This window comes from Phodopus roborovskii, unplaced genomic scaffold (assembly GCF_943737965.1).
Source record: "Phodopus roborovskii unplaced genomic scaffold, PHOROB, whole genome shotgun sequence".
NCBI lineage: Eukaryota > Metazoa > Chordata > Mammalia > Rodentia > Cricetidae > Phodopus > Phodopus roborovskii.
The window spans coordinates 818,217-837,840 of NW_026126597.1; the positions used below are offsets into that span (position 1 = coordinate 818,217).

The window sequence follows — 19,624 nt, forward strand, 5'->3', positions numbered from 1 at the left end:
TGTTGTCAACAACTGACAAGATTTCTTGCAGAAAAATCTGAGAGCAGAATTGTAGAACTACAGTTTTTTTTTTTTTTCTTTTTCTTATGCTGGGGATCAAAACCAGTCTCATGCGTTCTAGGTGAAATCTCTATTACTGAGCCAAATTCCATCTGTAAACCAGGGTTCTTGACAAAACTAACACTTTGTCTTTCAACACTATGCTTGCAGGAATACACCATACTCTCTGTCTCTGGACCGGTCTTGCTGGAACCACTTTGGGGAGCCCATGGTACCAGTAACTCAGACTTGCAATTTGCTGCCTCAAAAACCCACAGGCAAGGCTAACCGAGAAGAGCCACATGTGTGACGTGTTTGTTTAAAGGTGCTTACTGTCTCCCACACTATCTCTTGGGCAGTATTTCTCAACCTTCCTAATGTTGGGACCCTTAAATACAGTTCCTTGTGTTGTGGTAACTCCTACCATAAATTTGTTTTTGTTGCTACTTCATAACTGTAAGTTTGCTTCTTTTATGAATTGTAACATAAATATCTGATAAGTGACCCCTGTGGGGGTTTTGACCCACATGTTGAGAACCAGTGTTCTAGGTGAACAACACACAGTGTGGGTACAAGGGACCTTGCTTGCTGCAATTTAAATTTTTCATCCCAAATATAACCCTCAAACAGAAAGACTACTTGAAGGCTTCGGGTACCTCAGCCAGCACAGTCACACTAGGCAGGGTCACAACAGGACAAACTGTGCTGCTGCTGGCCTTCAACTCTTTAAAACACAAGTACTACCTTTTCTCTCGATATCGTTTCTGAGGACACTAAAAACATCTAGGAAAATAGAGAATCCCATGAAGTATGTAAGGCCTAGATAGAAAAGATGGAAGGGAGGGAGTATTTGGGGAAAGACAAAGCTATAAAATAGGTTTTAGCAATACATGTGACCTGGCCTGTACATTCAACTTTGTGAATGCAGACATAAAGAAAAACCACAAAAGCCCCTGATACTTATCAATGGTCAGTGACAGAAAAAGCCACAAGAACCTGTACCAAGTCTTTAAGGAGGACAAAACCTTATCCGCCAGGCAACTAGAGCTTTGTAGCAAGTCTTTAATGAAGTGTCAAAGGCAACAAAAATGCTGGGCTGCGAACCCCCAAACCTCCCTTCTTCCTCTGTGGTTCCTTTTCTGCTTGATACCTGTTTCCTCTACAAAACAAACAAATATAAAAAAACCCTGAGTCATGGGGCCCCTCCTCCTTCCCAAAATGGCTTGCCAGGAACCTACCTCTTGTACAAGGTACCCTTTAGAATGAAAATTCCCAGAAGCAAGATGAAATGGCAAGGAGATGACTTTACTGATAATTCAGGATTTCAGTACCCAAGGTAAAAGTCCTTTTCTCCCCGTCAGAAAGGTCCAGGATTTTCGGACTTTGCTGACAAGCAGAATTCTTGTTTGGAGACAATCCGAGGCAAAGACCAACCCCACCAATGCCTGGGGCCATGGCCATAAAGTGGGCAAAGGCAGTTCGCAGAACTTGCATAGCCTAGCAAGATTTTGTCCACACCCTGGGAGGTGCTCGTGTGGTTGGTTATGAGTGCCTTTATTCCAGCATTCTGGAGACAAAAGCAAGTAACAGTCTAATCTACAGGTTCCAGGCCAGACAGAAACAAAAAGAAGTCTAGGGCTGGAAATGGCCTCTACTTTCCCTGCACCTCTATGAAAGTGGTGACAATCAATAAAAGCCAGTTAGCAATGAAAAACCTGCTTTGTTTTTTGCCCAAAAGGAGCCCTCCAGAGGTGGACTGGACTATAGGTTCTGCTTACTGACTGTGTGACCCTGAGCAAAATTCTCTGTAACTCAATGTCCACATCTGTAAGGGGGTACCACAAGACTCTGGGAGGCTGCCAGGATTAAATGCCTAGCAATGAACACATCTGCCCACATCCACCATCTATGCTGGAGCCACTGGGACATGAGGCGGCTAGGAGAGCAATTCTCTTTCATGTTCTGACAGTCCACCGTTCTCAGAGGTGGGGACCTTATACTATACATCTATCACAAGCTGAAACGAGCCATCTGTATAAGGCACAAGATGAACAGATTCAGTGACTTTCAAATAGGGACACAGTATGGGGGTTGCTACAGTGTCGAGTGGGCAGAGAGGCCACAGATACTGCAGAGTGCCCTATAATGAAAAGGACAGCTCTCCATCAGGAAAATTAATCCAATTCCAAATGCCAGTAGGGCTAATCTGAAAAACCCCGGGACACAAGGATAACATGTTAGCAGTGGGGCAATCTCAGAGACTGATTACTTCTACTCAGGCACAGAATAACTTACAGGAAAAGGTAACTTGCTGCTCAGATACCAGTCCTCTGAGGACCATCCCCTCAGCAGGGCTAAGGAAACATTTGCAAACACAAAATGTAACTCAGAATGCATGAAATGATTGGTAAACCACTTCAACTATTCATAAAATACATTTTATAAACCCCTCACACTGTTTGTTTGTTTGTTTGTTTGAGGCAGTTTTACTACATAGCCCAGGCTGGCCTTGAGGACAAGATCTTCCTGCTTCAGTTTCTTGATGTTGGGTTCGAGCCACCGTGGCCAACTCCAATTTTAGACATATGCACACTGAAGTTTTTGAAGCAGGGTCTTATGTAGGACAACGTTGGCTTCATATCATGCCTGGCTCAAATTTATGTTTTTAATGTTATCAATTATCACATGATAATTTAAAGTGACAGACAATATGTTGGGCAAGAAAATCACATAGGGCAGCACATGGTGCCCCCCTGTAATGTTAACACCCAAGAAGCAGAGACAGGGAGAATACCACAAGTTCCAGACCAGTCAGGGCCACATAGTGAGACTCTGTGTCAAACACTAAAGGGTTGGGAAAGGGAAAGACTAAGGAGAAAGAATAAAAGGAGGAAAGTCCAGGTTGCAGCCATGCAGAGAGAGCTGTCATTGGCTTAGTGTGGAGTGGACAGGACAGGTAGGAATGGGAAGAACCTAGGAGTATTGAAAAGTCTAAGGGACTTGGCTTACAATTCTGCTCTGCATCTATTAACATGAAGGCACAGATCAAGCCCCTTGCTTACAAACAAAATATAATCCCTTCTTCCAGGTGAGCACGTCAGGTGCTGAGCGCAGGGTGGGTACACAGGGAGCTCAGGAGAAGCAAGCTGCAGGGAAGAGGCCAGTTCAAGTGACAGTGCAGCCACCGGTCACCAAGTGCCTGTGCAAAATAAAGCCCCTGAGCAGAAGGCAGTCTGCCACGTGGAGATGCTTAGCCCCAGCATGCTCCCTACTCCCCTGAGGCCCCAAATGAGAAATCACAGGTGAAAACAGCAGTCTGGTGGAGCTGTACGGTACCTCCTAAACCATAGCTCTGGGTATGTGCTCATTTGGAATCTACATTGACCTTGCTGATAGGGATGAAGGTTTGTTTGTTTTGTTTTTAAATCTTATTTTTCTTATTATGGACTCTATGAAGAGGGCTAAAAACACTGTCCAAACATTGTTTAATGTACAAACCAGGAGAGTAGGAGGCAAATTCTTAACATTCAAAACCAAGTTATAAGCACTTGGGAAATGTTATTCCAGGGTATCTCTGAATGTACATGATGCACTAAGGAGAATAATGACATCACCCCCACGGGGTACCCACAAAGGACTGACACTGATCCTTGAAGACTTCAATCCCCAGAAGTCCAAGAAAAGAGAATTACCATCCCATCTTACAAAGGAAGAAACCCAAACACTGAGAAATAACCTACATTGCTCAAGGACAGAAACAGAGACACAGGTGTGGACTGGGTCCATAGTCACGGTCCTGCTATTTTTAACTTTTTATGAAGAAACTTCTTGAACACAACTTTATCTTCATGCAAATACTGCACTAATTACAAAGGGGTTAAATAGATCATTAAAGCAGCAGAGGTCTGATAGGCCCCTACAGAGCAACACTTAGCCAAGAGGTGTTTAATAATTTTAAAAATGCATTTGATGGTCAGGCAGTGGTGTCACACACCTTTAATCCCAACACTCAGGAGGCACAAACAGGTGGATCTCTCTGTGAGTTCAAAGCCAGCCTGGTTTATTGAACGAGTTCTGGGACAGGCCTCAAAGCTACAGAGAAACCTGTCTCAAAAAACAGAACAACAACAACAACAACAACAAAAATACATTTGATGAAATTATTCTACAATTCAGATTATGTCCTAGTTCACACAGCTCCAAATTAATAAAGTTTTATTACAAATGTAGTAGAATGCCATTTGAACAAATGCTATAAAATAAATGAACACCCAGAAAGCCAAGTCTTCTGAAATGAATGCCCTGAACTATCTAACTAGCATGCTAACATCAGCCACACTACTTTCCCTAGTGGGCACAATAACCTGGCCAGAAAAAGAAATGCTTTTCCTTTCTACGGGGAGAGGAGCATGTGCTGGGGTGCTGGGCCCTGAGTTCGCTGCCTTTCCTGCCTTACAGCTCCAGCTCCCAGCGAAGTATTGCTTGCTTTCTTTATAAGGAAGTAACCTCTAGGGGAAAGGTTACCAAAGAACAGGTTTTCCACTCATTCTCAAAGCATGATAGTGAGAATGATAGTTTTATAAGGGAGAAATGAGGAATCCTCCCACTTCTAACAAGAAGTAGCTGGCCTTTCTCTTTCTTGAGATTTTGGGTTGTTTTGAGACAGGCTCTCTCCATATTAACTCTGGCTGTCCTAGACCAGGCTGGCCTCAACTCAGAGATCTGCCTGCCTCTGCCTTCCAAGTGCCGGCATTAAAGGTGTGCGCCACCAACGCCCAGCTTTACCTAAGCTACAGCCTCCTCACAGAACTGTGACACACAGAACCTCTTACAGAGTGTTCATACATGAGAAAGTCATATGAATTTAATTGCTTCAAATTGGGGAAATATGGGATCTGTGAAACATCCAGAGACCTGTGGAATGTGGACACCTTACATAGCTACCAGTCAGGAGTCTTCCAAAGGCAATGTCTTTAAAAACTAGAAAGCACTCGAGTGTGTACATAAGCAGTGGGGCTGGAGGTGCAGCCAAGTGCTGGAGCACTAGCCTATCATGGTTCATTCTAAGCGCTGCAACGGCAAAGTCCGCACCAAACACAATGTATGGCGCTCTGGCGAGTCAGCTGTTTAAAACTTCAGCTACAAAAAAAAAAAAAAAAAAAAAAAAAAAAAAAAAAAATATGGCATTTGGGGAAATGTGAACATGCAGTGGATTATCAGATGATGATAATGATATAGAATTACTAATCCTCTCGGGTTTTACGCAGAGGATTGTCCTAGTATTCGGGGGTGAAGTGTGGTAATGATTGCAATTTTTCTTCAAATGGCTCAGGGAAAAAAATCGTAAGAGAGAAGCCTTGACAAAGTGTGAACTTAAAAAACTAGGTAGCAAGCAGGCATTTGCTTTTCTGACATTTTCAAAGCTAAAACTGTAGTGGGATATAGAAACATTGCACCGACTTGGTACGTACAGAGCGCACACAAGGAGGCCAGCCCTGCATGGGTAAAACACCATATACTCTTATCTGAGATTAAGATGCCAAAGCTGAGTGGAAAGGTTGGTGCTTTTGCTTTGGGCCACAGGAAGAGAACTATCACTTCTTATTGCCAGTACCCTGTTGGTACAATCTGGGTCCATTGCTACCAGCTTTCTAGAACCCCTATATGTGGATGTGAAAACACACAGGCAGATTTACCCAAGCTGTCAAAATGCTTGTTTTGTTAAAAACCAGTTCTGTCCACACTTCAGCTCAGAACCCTGACTGGGCATGGGAAGGAAGCTTGAGCCTGTTCTGCACTCACAGTCCTTAGCACTCACACCCCCAAATGCTAACACACTCAGGCCATACCGACCTTTGGCTGATAGCTAGCTGACTTTCCTACACTGGAATACTTGCCAAGCTCCACAACTGTTCAGCTACACTGTGCTGCAATTCCAGCCTAAGTGATTTCAGTGAGTCACAGGCTCTGAGACAAAGACACCAAACAAGAGGGTCTGTTTGACATGCAGATCATGACAAAGCCTCTTGCTTAAAGTAGATATGTAGGTACCCAGTCGGTTTCATAACATCTCCAAAAACTCTTGGAGCGGCTAGAAACTTTATAATCTGGCTTGAGTTTGCTGGACACTCCCTGCCCAAGGGGCTCCTTAGCTGAAAGCTCTGGGAAGCCCCCCTACTTAATTCACAAAGTGATGCTGCCTATGAATATACCAGAGTTGGCGGTCTCTAACAGTCTACATGCTTATACAGAATGCAGAACAGGAGACATACAGGACCTGACATAGATGCCCTTAACTACATAGTCTGAGTCAGTCTGCAACTTCCAGAAATAATACAAGATGTCTACCAGAGCAGCAGGGGGAAAATACTTGTGAGGACCCAAATTTTCCCCAGGTGCTATTAAGATATGTCCACATTCTTCCTCTAGTAAAAGCCCACCCTCACAAGAAAACAGAGCAATAAGGGTACGATTTTACACATAAATGAAAGAATAAACACAGAGGTCTGAGGATCTACTAAAACCAGGAGTGTAAAGGGAGGAAACTTCGCAGTCTGTCAGGCAGAGAAGTGGGTCTATCACACCACAGCAAGAGCTGGTCCAGCTAGAAAACTGAACTGGGATAGGACCCAAGTGTGACATTGACTCTACTGCCCTAAGGGACACAGTACCAGGAAGGGGGCAGACCTGAAAGAGCACAGAAACTCTTAGTTCACATTGTTCAGAAGAATCTGAAAGGCACTTAAAATGTGCCTGAGGGTAGCAAAGATGGGATTGTTGAAATAAGATGGCCTCACCCCACCCCCCACACCCCAAGGGCTTCCACTGGCTCTGGCCCAGAAGGCTGGCCCTTGACTTGGACAGTTCAGCCAGACAGATTCTGTGATCAGGAAGGCAGATGTAGACCAACAGCCAGCAGATGTGTTTCCCCAGCAAAAATCTAGTCCAAAGTTTAAGGGAGCCCCTTAAGAATCTCTTCCTCTTCTAGCTACTCAATGTGAGAGAGCCCCATAATTACATTTCAACAGGACCAAGACCTAAGTACCATGAAAGGGACTTCCCAAACTGGGTTGCAGTGGGTTGGATCTCCTGATCGCGCCACAATCTGGGCTCGCTCCATCTGCTTCCTGTGTCCAAGATAGACCTAGGTATGGCCTTCCCATATCACCCCAACCCTGGCTGTCCCAGGGTCCGCTGGCCATTCTCATAAACTTCTCCCAATCAAGCCTTCCCCTGCACGGAATCTACTTTCTGGGTTAGTCGCAGAAAGTACAAGCAACATGGGATCTGGGCATAAACTCACAGCAAAGATTAAGTAAAGAGGTGAGAGTGTCCCTGAAGACTGGCAGGGCCAGTACTGTCAAACACCTCACCTTCACCGGAACACAGTTCTCATCTGTGAGCAACACTGCCCCAACCTAATCATATTTCCCGTTGACTCACAGGTGTGAAACCCTAGGGGGCATGCCAATACCAGACCAACATCACCAATCAAACCAAGAGAACAGCCAGCTACTCCACACTACAAAATCTCCAGTTTTGCATAAAAAAAAAAAAAAGAGAGAGAGAGAGAGAGAGAGACCTACAGTTCCTTGAGAAAGGGATGGTGATTACAGAAAAGTGAGAAGGGGAAGAATCCCTGTTCACAGTGTCTTGAAAGCACACAGACAGCAGTATACGCACCTGTGGGCAACAGAGTCTGGCTAAGTTGCCACCAACTATTACTGCAGGAACAAAGGGCCATAGGGTCAGCAGAAAATGGCAAGGCAAATAGGGATGAAGAATAAAAAGTGACAAACACATGGGTAGTTGGGCACCTCTTGTTCAAGGCCAAGCAGACAGAAAGAAATGGTGGCCAGGATCAGAGGCTCTTCAGGGCTGATCAAAGCCTGGGAGAGTTTGCTCAAAGAGACCTCTTGTTACAAATAATCAAGGCTAACCCCACACCTGCATTTAGCCACAGACCCCCCCCCCGCAAAAAAAAAAAAAAAAAAAAACAAAAAAAAACTGAAGAGCAGATGCTGCTCCATTCTGTCCATGGAGCACAGTTTTGAGAACGAATCAGTTTTGGAATTAATGCCTCAGTGCACCTTAGTTCCAACTCCCGTCTAACATATTACAGGGATACTCCCAGGCCTATGTGCCAACAGGCCCCCATCCTTTAATAAAGGGAGGATGCCCATCAAGGAAACAACACAACCTCTCAACCCAAAGGTATTCAAGGACCTTCCACGAGACAACAAGAGCCAAAAGAGACTTCTTTCTTTACTACCAAACTCTCAAAGAGCCTCTGGTAACTTAGCATGGAGATTTTGAGACCTTCCCCAGACCCTCTAAGACTCCTCCATCAAGCCAACCAGGATGTAAGAGTTTCACAAAAAGAGTAAATTTAAAATGTAAATAACAAACATGGTTTGGGAAGAACAGCCAGGGGAAACTTCAGATACAACTTAATTAGCAAAGCTTGGGTAGAGCTGAACAGGTGGAGGAGAAAAAGGACGAGACACGGGGGACCAAGGCAGTCCGAGAGGATCTTTCCTGAACAATGGGAGGGAATCGGGCTGGGGGTCGCGAGGTAATGTGGGGAACCGAACTGCACAGCCGGAACACCACAGGTGGGTGTGAGTGAGGGACTCCAACCCCGACAGAGAGGGCAAGCCCTAGGAGTGAAGGCTCCGAGAGGAGCCGGGCGTTAGACTAGCAGGGACCTAAGGCTGTGTGTTCCAAGAGCCAAGGGGAGGGGCGGGCAGCTTTAGGCTGGCATCTGGAAAGAGACAGGTCTACGGAGGCCAAAGCGGCAGCGACAGACCGAGGAGCGTGAGGGACCGGGACTCCCTTGCAGTCTGCGGACGCCCAGCACTGACTGTCTCGTGGAAGCGGGAGGCACCGCAGCCCCCGGGCCGGGTCCCCAGGCCGGAACTCTACCGGCAGGAGTGTCTCAGGGGTGGGGCTGCGCCAGCAGCAGCCGGCAAGGGGCCGAGAAAGGGCCGGGGTCTCCGACTCACGCATCAGTGTGCTGAAGGCCACGACGCCGAGCAGCCCCTGCAGGAAGATGCCGAAGCTGTGCATGAGCGCGCCGCTTTCACAGCGGCCCGCCCCGGACGCCACCGTGGAGGCCGGCGCGCCTGGCAGCGCCCGGCTCACGTTCCCTCCCGGGCCCTGCATGGCAGCCTGGCGGCACGGCGCGAGGGGCCGCCCAGCCTCGCTGCAGCCCGGGCCGCGCAGCCCAGCCGCGGCCCGGGATCTGAAGCTGGGAGCCGGTACCTCGGACCGCCGCCACCTCCGCGCCGCGCGTAACCCGACGTCTGAGATCGCACAGCTTGATTGGTCCGGGCCAGGCGTGAGGCGGGCTTCGCCTCCCTGGGGGCGGGGCTCCGGCCTGCTAGGGGGTGGAGCCGAGGGAGACCGCAGGTGAGCCAGGATGTTTGGAAGGGAAGCTGCAGAACCCTGCGCTCTGTCTAGTCCGCGAGGGCAGTGTCAGAGGCAGGGTTAAGTATTTCATGACCGGGAAACTTCACATACTCACGGATTTTGCCCTCAGCATCATTAAGTGGCGCCCAATAACCCGCAGCTACATTATGCTAAAGCAGGGCGCTGAGTACGACAGTCTCAGGCGGAGTCTTCTTGCCACACCAGACATTGAGTGTTCGTTCTATTTTCATGGTCAAAAGCCAGAGGACTCGATTCACTAACCAAAGCTCCAAGGTGAGTCGTCGTCTTTTTGTGGGGTTTTTGTTGTTTTGAAACAGACTTTTCTGTAGCCCAGGCTGTACTCAAACTTAAACTTAAAACAAGGATGTGTAAAATGAGGATGGCCTTGAACTCCTGATTCCCCTGCCTGCACATCGCAAGTGCTGGGATTACAGGCCTGTGACACCACAGCCCGATTTGCTTGAGATGAAGGTCTTGTTGAGTTGCCCAGGCTAATCTGGAACTTGTCCCAGGGTAGCTAGGCACTACCCTTGTCACCTTTGTAATTTAAATGGTTACTTCAATCCACCCACTTCCACTTTATGGAAAATACAGTGAGTTTAAATGAAAAGTCAATGTGCACATGTCCCTGCTTTGTTTGCTTATCAGTTATAACTACAAATTGAATTTTTGTTGTTTTTTGAGACAGGGTCTGGAACTTGTTATGTGGGCCAGGATCTGCCTACCTCTGCCTGAAGGCACATGCCAACACACCCAGCCTGATTTCATTTTTTAAAAAATGCTAAAGATGGATATTTGCTGATCTCCAACATACCAGTGTGCATGCAGACAGACACCCATTTCACTGTTACTACCCCCCAGCTCCTAGACTTCTCTGGTGTCTCTCTAGACTCCTATTGGTGGTGCCCCAGAGCACCGACTTTCCTGCTACATGTCAATAGACATGTGGTGGTACAGGTCCAACTGACACTGAGCTGCATTTCTTGAACAACAAATAACATCTCAAAAGGAATTTCCCCATGAAGTTCTAATTATCAAAGAGGGATAAATACTATCCAAAGATTTCCTGGTTAGCAGGAATATTAACTCTACAATTCAGGAATCGTTTACAATCTACTCATTCGACATTCTAACTGTACGGATGCTGTTCCCTATTCCTGCCCAATGAGCTGATGCACAAGCTTCGAGCCCACCTGACCTCCCCATCCCCACTGTGCTTGCATCTGCTTGTGTGAGCTGTCCTACCCACTGATACTTTTCAGACTGATAATCACACAGCCATGTCTCTCTCCTACCTCTGAGTATGAGCTTCCTGAAGGCAGAACTAGTCTTGATTCATTCTTGAGTCCAACAGATTTATGCACACAACAAATATAAATTTAACTGAATTTTAACTTAAAAGGTTGAAAATGCTCCATAAATTTATTGACCATGGGGGAAAACATTAAGAAAATAAATGGATAAGGCAAACTTAAAATTGCCTTTAAGTGCAAGAAGGATCTTATTTAAAAACACTTAACAGTTACCAGAGTTCATGTTCAGGGAGAACCAGAGAGTTGTCTTAAAGCAGAAGACATTGTGACTGTATACAAGACTATTAGTTACAACCAGGGGAGGGGAGTGTGGGGTGGGGGTGAGGTGTTGGGTTGCAAGCCTTTAAATCCCAGCACTTGGGAGGCAGAGAGGCAGATGGATCTCTGAGTTCTACAGAGTGAGTTTCAGGACAGCCAGGGCTACAGAGGGAAACCTTGTCTTAAAAAAACAAAAAACTCCCTGTGGAGTGGGGGTGGGGGGGTAGATGGGATGGGAGGATGGTGCGGGCATGGGAGGGAGGGAGGGAGAGAGGAAGGGAAGGAAGGAGGCAGGGGGAACTGGGATCGATATGTAAAATAAGAAAAAATTAATAATAATAATAAAACAAAAAAGATTATGTTACTTGAAGACACAGTTTAAGAAAAATTGAAGACAAAGCTGAAAACTGAAGTTTGGGAGAAAACACTGCTCTATACCTTTAGGTGTGGATGATTCTAAGGCTCACAGAGAACAAAAGAGGAGATGCTGCTTATCCTATATCACCTTTGTAACTTTAAAACAACACAAAAAGTATCTAACTCTAGAAGGGATAGGAAAAGACAGGGGCTTCTAGAATTTCATTTAAGTAGGAAGGACCTCTCTTACTCATTTCAGAAGTGACTCTCTGAGACCCCACTAGGAAGAGTTTGGAAGAATGTACTTCAGCCAAAAACCTTTCTTACTATAAAGTTGGCACAAATAAAGTTAAAGACAGATTAATACCTGTTTAATTTTCTCACAACCACTTAAAACTGCCATATCACAAATTTACTATAAATTTATTTACCAAAAAGAAAGAAAAGCACACATATATTCATTCAAAATAGTTTTGTTTTGCTTTTAATCCTTTAAAATTATAACCATCAAACTTGATGGGAGTTATTTTAATAGGTATTTTAAGTGCATATTTCTCCTTAAGCATACTTGGTCTTCAATGCATAAAATTTTAAATTAAGAGAAAAAATAGCAAGCAGGAAGGATACAATGCCAAAAGCATCTCAGTTTGTTCAAAACAAGCCACTTGGATTTTTTTGTTTGTTTGTTTTTGTTTTTTTTTAAAGCAAAATACATTAAACAAAGTGCATTACTTTCAAGGAGAGAGTATTAGAGAGAGGCCTAAGGACAGAGCTGGAACCAGCCTGGAGTCCCATCCTGGCAGACCTCTGATTGTCACTATAGAAAATTCAACTAAAAGAAGAGGAGGGAGGTAAGAGAAAAACAAATAAGTACTTACAGTCTCGAGAGAAGCATTCAAACTGTCTTCCCCAGAGAGTCTTACAAAGGGACTAGAGACCCCTGCTTCACCTTGGCCTAATAAGCTTTGTAAACTTCTGTATCCTCCACTAACCATCTGCTTTGTGATTTGAGTTGCCTTTAAAATATATAACCTTCCATTTTCTGTGACCACCTCTGGTCTGCCAAGCTAGATATAGGCAGAATGAACCATACAGGAACCCTCAGGCCTGAGTCTCCACACACAGTCCCTTTCATACACATTAGCAATGGTGATACTGTCTTACTGTCAACAGCATCCTCCCTCCTCCCCATGGCTCAGCTCTGCACTTTACTACTGGTGGTGAGTTTGTTGCTTGTTTCCCTTTTACAACATTTCATTGTGGTAGGCCATAATACCATACCAGATTAATCCTACTTTCCTATCCCCTACCTCCCCTATAAACTTTCACTCCTATGTTTGCAGGTTCCTGTGAAATTTTGACCTTAAACACAGTAGCAAAAAAATCAATATGCACTGCACTTAATGCTCACTACACCTTTATGTCTATTCTTCAGGCTGCTCCCAGAGCAATGTTATCTGTTTGGCTAAAGACAAGCACTGAGGAAAACAACCCCCAAGTGAGCGGACCTGGAGCCAGATCCATTTGGACTAGACTTTGAGTTTAGAATTCTTACAACGAAACTCTAGGCTAATAGGTAGATTATTAGGATAAATTAAAATTCCCCTAGTATATACATTCTCATATAAAGCAATCATCAAAATTCATGAATAAAACATATAAAATGGATAAAAAGCAAATGCTAGGAAAGTGACTGTTACTTCTTGGTTGCACAGGAGACTGTGAATTTCTAAGCTAACACCATGGCCACAAGACACAGCAACTTATAAAGGTTGTTAAGACCAGAGACGTCCAGGTTTACAAAAGGAGTATCTTGTTAGCCCAAGTATTCTAGTCCACTTCTGTTAGTGATTTGCCTTCTTCACTTCAAAAGGACAACATAGGTCCTATTGATAAAAACAGATCGCTTAGGGACTTGTATGAATTTACAAACAGGAGTACATCCAGGAAGTAAGACAAGTTCAAACTCAATGTGTGTCCACAGTCAAGACTCTCCTAGCACTTTGGGCAATCAATGAAAGGGGAAAAGATTCTCTTCAATGTAAGTTTTTGATGAGATGTACCAAATAAGATAAGTATCAGTGATAGTTCCTACATTGATTTTACACTCTGTTACCTTTCGTTGAGATCCATCCCCTGATGTTCTGTGTCTCTTGGAAACAATGTTAGTTTGAGTCCCACCTGCCTTAAGCTGTATTCAGGCATCACATTAATAACTAAAGTGGTTCTAGAGAGCATGTAAAATGAACTCAAGTTGTCAGGAAGCTTTGGTCTAATGCCCTTTCTCTCAGAGTGAAAATAATTTTACTTCTAGGAGAAAAGACTTACAGAGGTCAAACTCTGAAGCGGTTTTCTATGTCTGCCTCTATCATAATTCAAAAAATATTTACCATGATCATCATTTCCAGAGGTTGGCTAGTACCCTCCTGGACCCATACCATAAACACAGGGAGCCAAGCACATTGCTAAAGAAAGGCTGAAGATAGAATTCAAAGGCTCCATTAATACATCCCTATATTTGAAAAAGATGAAGATGGCTCTCACAAAGGAAAACAGCAGTCACAAGAAACCCACAAAATATATATAGTAAAAGCATCAGGGCCCATCTGCACAGGTCAAGGTTTCCCTAAAAGACCAACATAGCTGTAATGTCTAGCTTAAGTCAGTTAACTTTTCATGTCTACAAGGAAAACAGAGTCCATCCATGTGTTTCTAAGTTTGTCAACTCATGTTAAAGATGGATCACAAAAAAACGTGACTGCAGGAAAACTGTGAGAACAACAGCAAGGGAAGCCCAGACAACACCACCACTAATAAATTTATGAGGCTGGCTTTCTCAGAAACAGACTTCACACACAAATGTAAAACATATACACCTCTTACCCCAATAATGCAAACTACTACCAAGAGTAAAACCTCTCAGCATCATCATACTTCTGCCATCGATGATACTCAGCATCTGTTAGATAAATGGGGGAGAGAAGTGGGGGGGAGGAAAACAGGGTTTCATATAGTCCAGGCTAGCCCAGAATTCACAATGTGGCTGAGGATGATCTTGAACTTCTGATCCTCATTTCTACTTCCCAAGTGCTGGAATTGTAGGTGTGTGTCACCACACTCAATTTGGGATTAGAATTTTATACTTAAAGTCCTCTACAAAATTCTCATACAATTACCCTCTTACATGTGACGCCTGGGAGGAGGGATGGGGGTGTATAATTCTTCTTTAATGTGGTCACTGAGTATACTGTCTCCCAATAAGAATGCAAAAAATTTTTAGGGACACCCTACTCACTTGTCCAATTTCTCTACAGGAGAAAGGAGACTGAATAATTATGTACAGTCAGACAAGATTGTTGTGTTCCAGCCCTCCCCACCTCAGGACTACTCAAGGCCATGTGCTTCACTTTTCAGATCAAAGACCTATCATCTCTGATACTTGTTATGTTTTATGATCTTTAAAGTCAAATACCTATCATCTCTTGATAGTTCTACATGCTGTGATCTTTGTGGTCAAGAAGGGAGACAAAATGACACAGTCATTACTGTTACCCTTCCTTTTACTAAGACAACAATGTGAGATCCTAAAGGCATAGGTATTATGTCCTCATCATGAGACCCCTTTTGTATTAGTGACTTTACTGCCAAGGTCTTGGGAAATTCTATGAAGACAGCCACTCTGAATGAGCTTGTCAATGCTAGCTGTTTCTTAGTGTCAAGTGTGCTTCTCTCCCAGGGACATGAAACACTCAAGCTTTTAAAAGCTGATCTCTAAGTAAACTTAGATAATGAGCTTAGATGAAGCTCCTTCCAGATACACCTGTACTTGAAGAGTTACTGTTTTAAGACTTGGTTGGAGGGCTTGAGTTAAAGTGGTTCAAGAGTTATCCAATGAAGAACAGGACCCAGACTCAGACTTTCCCAGTGTCTATAAAAACAAGTGGTGGTTGAGGTGAGAAAAAAAAAGTCACAATTTAAATTTGTAATATTACCTTATATTTGTATAGTCATTCAGAATGTACTCAGTTTGCAGTTTTAAAACATTTTCAAATACTTGGGGTATAAATCTATACGGATTAGGGTAACCCAAAAATAAATAAATAAATAATCGACAAGGGAAACATTTAAAGGAGGCAACCTGTGTAAGTATGATTTTCCTTACCCAAGGCTACAATATAGCAAGTGCTATACTTCTATAATAGCTAACAATGTCATTATAAGTGAAAGTTCACCTGGAGTTTCATGTCAACTTGAGTTTAATTGGAAAAAAAATTCAAAAGAATGAGCTACTGAATGGGAATCTGCAGACTGTAAATCACATTCCATTTAAATTGGTTTAACTGAAGACAGGTATAAGCATGGCTAAACAAAGGTTTCCAGACTCCTTAACCACCTCTCTCATTGAAGTACCAAGCAGCTCTGACTGGCTTTCCAGATGAGACAAGACCTGGGACACTGGGGTGGGATGGCCACAGGCCCCACACTACTTCTCTAAGAAACTCCACACTCTGTGCCATCCCCAAACCACATTTTCTCTGCTGTGCTTCTACCTGAACACATCTAGAAAACTGAGAAAATGGGCTTCACAGTGGAGCCAAAGAATACCTGCTGGTTTCCACTGAGAGTAGAGACTCCAGAAATAATGAAACAGAGGTAGTCAAACAACTCTAGAGCAAAATAAACATAAAATAAAAGCCACTCATGTATGTTTCAAAACAAACAGGGTAATTAAACTGAAAAACATACATTGGTCTTTGTGAGGTCACTTTTAAAAGGTGGCCAAAACTGGGTCAAAATGAAGGACATAACAGCAGAATTCTAAGGACAAATTGGTTAAGGGACTGGTGCAAGTGCCAACATGGTATCTTTAAGAAAGCAGGCAGGGCCTTCTCTAACTTCTGTCATAGTTTTAGCGTTCAGTTTAAAAATGGCATCATACAAAAAATGTCACTCATGGCTATAAGCGCAGTCATCAACAGAGGTAGTAAACAAAGAAACTCCTAAGAATAGATTTTTAAAATGGATCAAGTGTGACTATACATTCAAAACCCTAGAGCCACATAATTATCCCCAAAATGAACTGCTTTAATTAAAAAAAAAAAAAAAAGGCTTAAAAACATAATGACAGTGAAGCACTGATGTGTTTTAGGCACAGTCCCAAATCAGTGCTGACTTAAAGCTGTGTCCTCTCTTTTCAAGAAAGAGAAAGCAGAGAACAAAGTTCTATCTATGGTGGGAAGGAACAGAATGAAAATAACCAAATTAGTGCTGTCCAGCTGTCCAGATCATTCTTTGTTTTCCCATTAATGGGAATTCATATTTTTAAGGTTTTCCTCCTCACAACTTTTTTCTTTTAAACTGAAATCTCCTGAATAGAAGTCCGTATTTCCACTGTAGGAGAGCCATTTTTGTGCTGTTTTTGCTTCCTCAGTGTGGGTCCTCCTTCCTGAAAGTGCAAAGAAAGCAAGCCAACATTTGCAGGGCCGACAGCCCCCAGGACCACTGCAAACACCTGTAGAGCAGGGCAAAGGATTTGCTGTACTGACTGTGCTTCAAAGACCCAGCTCACTCTGCTTGTCCTTCTCAGTTGGCAAACTGCTCATAAAAAGCAAACTTGATCCTCTCTATGTGATGGCAAAGCTTGATGGCAGGGCCCAACTTTAAGTCCATGCACTCTTGAACAGTAGGAAGGGTAAGGAGCAAAAGGGCCTGCCCATCGATTTCCTGTTGAGGATAAAGAACAAAGTGTCTGTGACATGCACACAAATGCAGCTCCCTCATGACAGTCCCTGCTTGTACGGACTATCACAACTACTTCCTGTATTAGTTTCCCTTTTAAAATGTGCCAGAGTTAGTAGTACATTTTACCAACCTTGGAACTCTAATCTACAGATTCTGTGCAATAGAAATTCAGCATCTGTAAAGCCCTGTAAAACAACTAATTGTGAAAAGAAAACATAATTTAAAAGGACTTTTTCTTTTTTCTTTCATTTTTCAAGACAGGGTTTCTCTGTGTGACAGCTCTGGCCATGCTGGCACTCTTTTATAGACCAGGCTGGCCTCAAACTCAAGAGATACGCCTGTGTACCACCACTCTCGGCTAAAGGACTCTTTCTAAATTTAAGACTATATGAAAATACTAACTATAACTAATGTTCTCCTACCCTATAAAATTCATAAAAGCCTTCAAAGATGACAAGGCCTATGTTTTATTTTTTGATGCCTCTATTTTATTTTAGAGAAATTGTCTCACCATGTAGCCTAGACTGGCCTCAAATTCACTATGTGCCCCAGGCTGGCCTCCAACTTGTGAGCCTCCTACCCCAACTATCCAAGCACTGAGTTAAGAGTCACAGATGTTGTTTTGAATGTAGCTATGTCTTTCATAACTATCTGTGTTTCACCATACCTGCATTAAAACTGGTTATCATTCTAGAGCCTGGCATATTAAAACTAACTTAAAACAAAAAGGCATCAAATCGTTATTTTTAAAAAGATGAAGTCAATTAATATATGACTGATTTCAAGTTAAATATTTATAGGACAGAATTAAATTTCAAGGGAAAACAAAGCAATAATCTGCTGCAATTATGGTACAAGTCATATGAGTAACAAAAAGGAACTACAACAATTTTTTGTACCAAACACTGTTTTTCTAAATCTTATAATTCTAATCTTCTAATTCCTAGAGTTCTTTGCTGAACAGACGCTGTTATTACTGATTATGCTATCATGATTACCTGGTCAAGGAATATCCTTGCCAGTGGGGCACAGTCAGTGGATCTGATGAACCGCACGACGTCAGCCACACTCCACTTCAGTGGGTTACTGTCCAGGTGGAGCCTTTCGTCAACTTCAATCCTTATTTCCTTTATTCCCAACAAGATGAAACCAAGTGGTGAAGTAATAATTTTTAAAATGTTTCCCCAAAGAAAGTCAATGATCCTTCAAGATAGGAGTTAAAGTAGCCTTAAGACTAACATCCCCTCTTCCCTTATTCTCACTCTCTTGAACTGATTTCTTCCAATAAAGATGACAAGAGGCTCACATGCATTAGTTATCTGAGAAACTTGTAAGATGAATTTTATCATATTTATTTATTTCCAATGTGTTTCTGAACTGTTTTAGCTGTTCTTTGGTATGATGCTAGAGCAAATGGTTATATCAAATGAGAGTAGGAGGAGGAAGAGGAAGAGGAAGAAGAGGAGGAAGAGGAGGAGGAGAAAGAAGAAGAAGAAGAAGAAGAAGAAGAAGAAGAAAGAAGATGAAAGAAGAAGGAGAAGGAGAAGGAGAAGGAGGAGAAGGAGAAGGAGAAGAAGAAGAAGAAGAAGAAGGAGAAGAAGAAGAAGAAGAAGAAGAAGAAGAAGAAGAAGAAGAAGAAGAAGAAATCACTTATTGTACCTGTTAATGGGACATTTATAAAGTTCAGTTTAAAAAGGTAGTTTTCTTTTAGAGGTTTTATGTTGTCCAGGCTAGCTTTGAACTGAACTCCTGCCTGCACTTCCCAAGTACTAGGATTACAAGACTGTATCACCACACCTAGTTTTAAACTCGCTGGGGATTGACCTAGGGCTTCATGCATGCTAGGCAAGCACTCTACTGGCTCTAAAATAATAAGGCAAGCACTCTACTGGCTCTAAAATAATAAGTTAATTATAGCCATTAGTATTATTTAGGTCATACAATGTGTATTTATGTACATAGTAAATGTGTAAACAAGACAGCTGAATGAGAACTAAATGGTTAAGTAATTTGTTTCTAGAAACTACACATACTATAAAAAATTATTTAAACACTTTGCTTTAAACCAAATGGCAGGTTATAAATAAGCTAGCAATGAAACTTTTTTTTATTTAAAACCAGCAGCTTTTCTGAGAATGTCCCTTCATAAATCACCTCCATACAATCCTTGAAGCACATGAGGATTGCTTTATTATGTTTAAAGAAGTCTTTGTATTTGCATTTGTGTGTGCATGCACACAGTATCCAAAGGGGTGAGAAGAGGATATCGGAACTGGGATTCCAGGAAACTTTGTGGGACACAATCCCATGGGTGCCAGGAACCCACTTGAGTCCTCCAGAAGAGCAAGATGTGCTCTCTACTGCTGAACCATCTCTCCACCCCCAGAGATCAATTTAAAGTGACCCTAGAAATCCTTCCTAAGTTTATATGGAAAGAATTAGAATGCTAGCACCTTATAAATGAGAGGGATTCCCTCCCCCCC

The 19,624-nt window shown here is 43.0% G+C and overlaps 2 protein-coding genes across 4 annotated transcripts in view; both read right to left on the reverse strand.

The window, feature by feature from the left end:
- The window catches only part of LOC127236823 (store-operated calcium entry regulator STIMATE), a 49,679-nt gene extending 40,346 nt beyond the window's left edge, over positions 1-9,333 (reverse strand). Inside the window, exon 1 of the mRNA XM_051204664.1 lies at positions 9,045-9,333. Coding sequence (XP_051060621.1) covers positions 9,045-9,204 — 160 coding nt within the window. The 5' untranslated portion in view covers positions 9,205-9,333. The remainder of the gene's footprint in view (positions 1-9,044) is intronic.
- A 6,039-nt stretch (positions 9,334-15,372) lies between these two features.
- The window catches only part of Sfmbt1 (Scm like with four mbt domains 1), a 114,187-nt gene continuing 109,935 nt past the window's right edge, over positions 15,373-19,624 (reverse strand). For all 3 annotated transcript variants that reach the window (XM_051204779.1, XM_051204777.1, XM_051204778.1), the window contains exons 20-21: positions 18,140-18,268; positions 15,373-17,123 (exon numbers count right to left, since the gene is read on the reverse strand). In XM_051204779.1, coding sequence (XP_051060736.1) covers positions 16,983-17,123; positions 18,140-18,268 — 270 coding nt within the window. In that variant the 3' untranslated portion in view covers positions 15,373-16,982. The remainder of the gene's footprint in view (positions 17,124-18,139; positions 18,269-19,624) is intronic.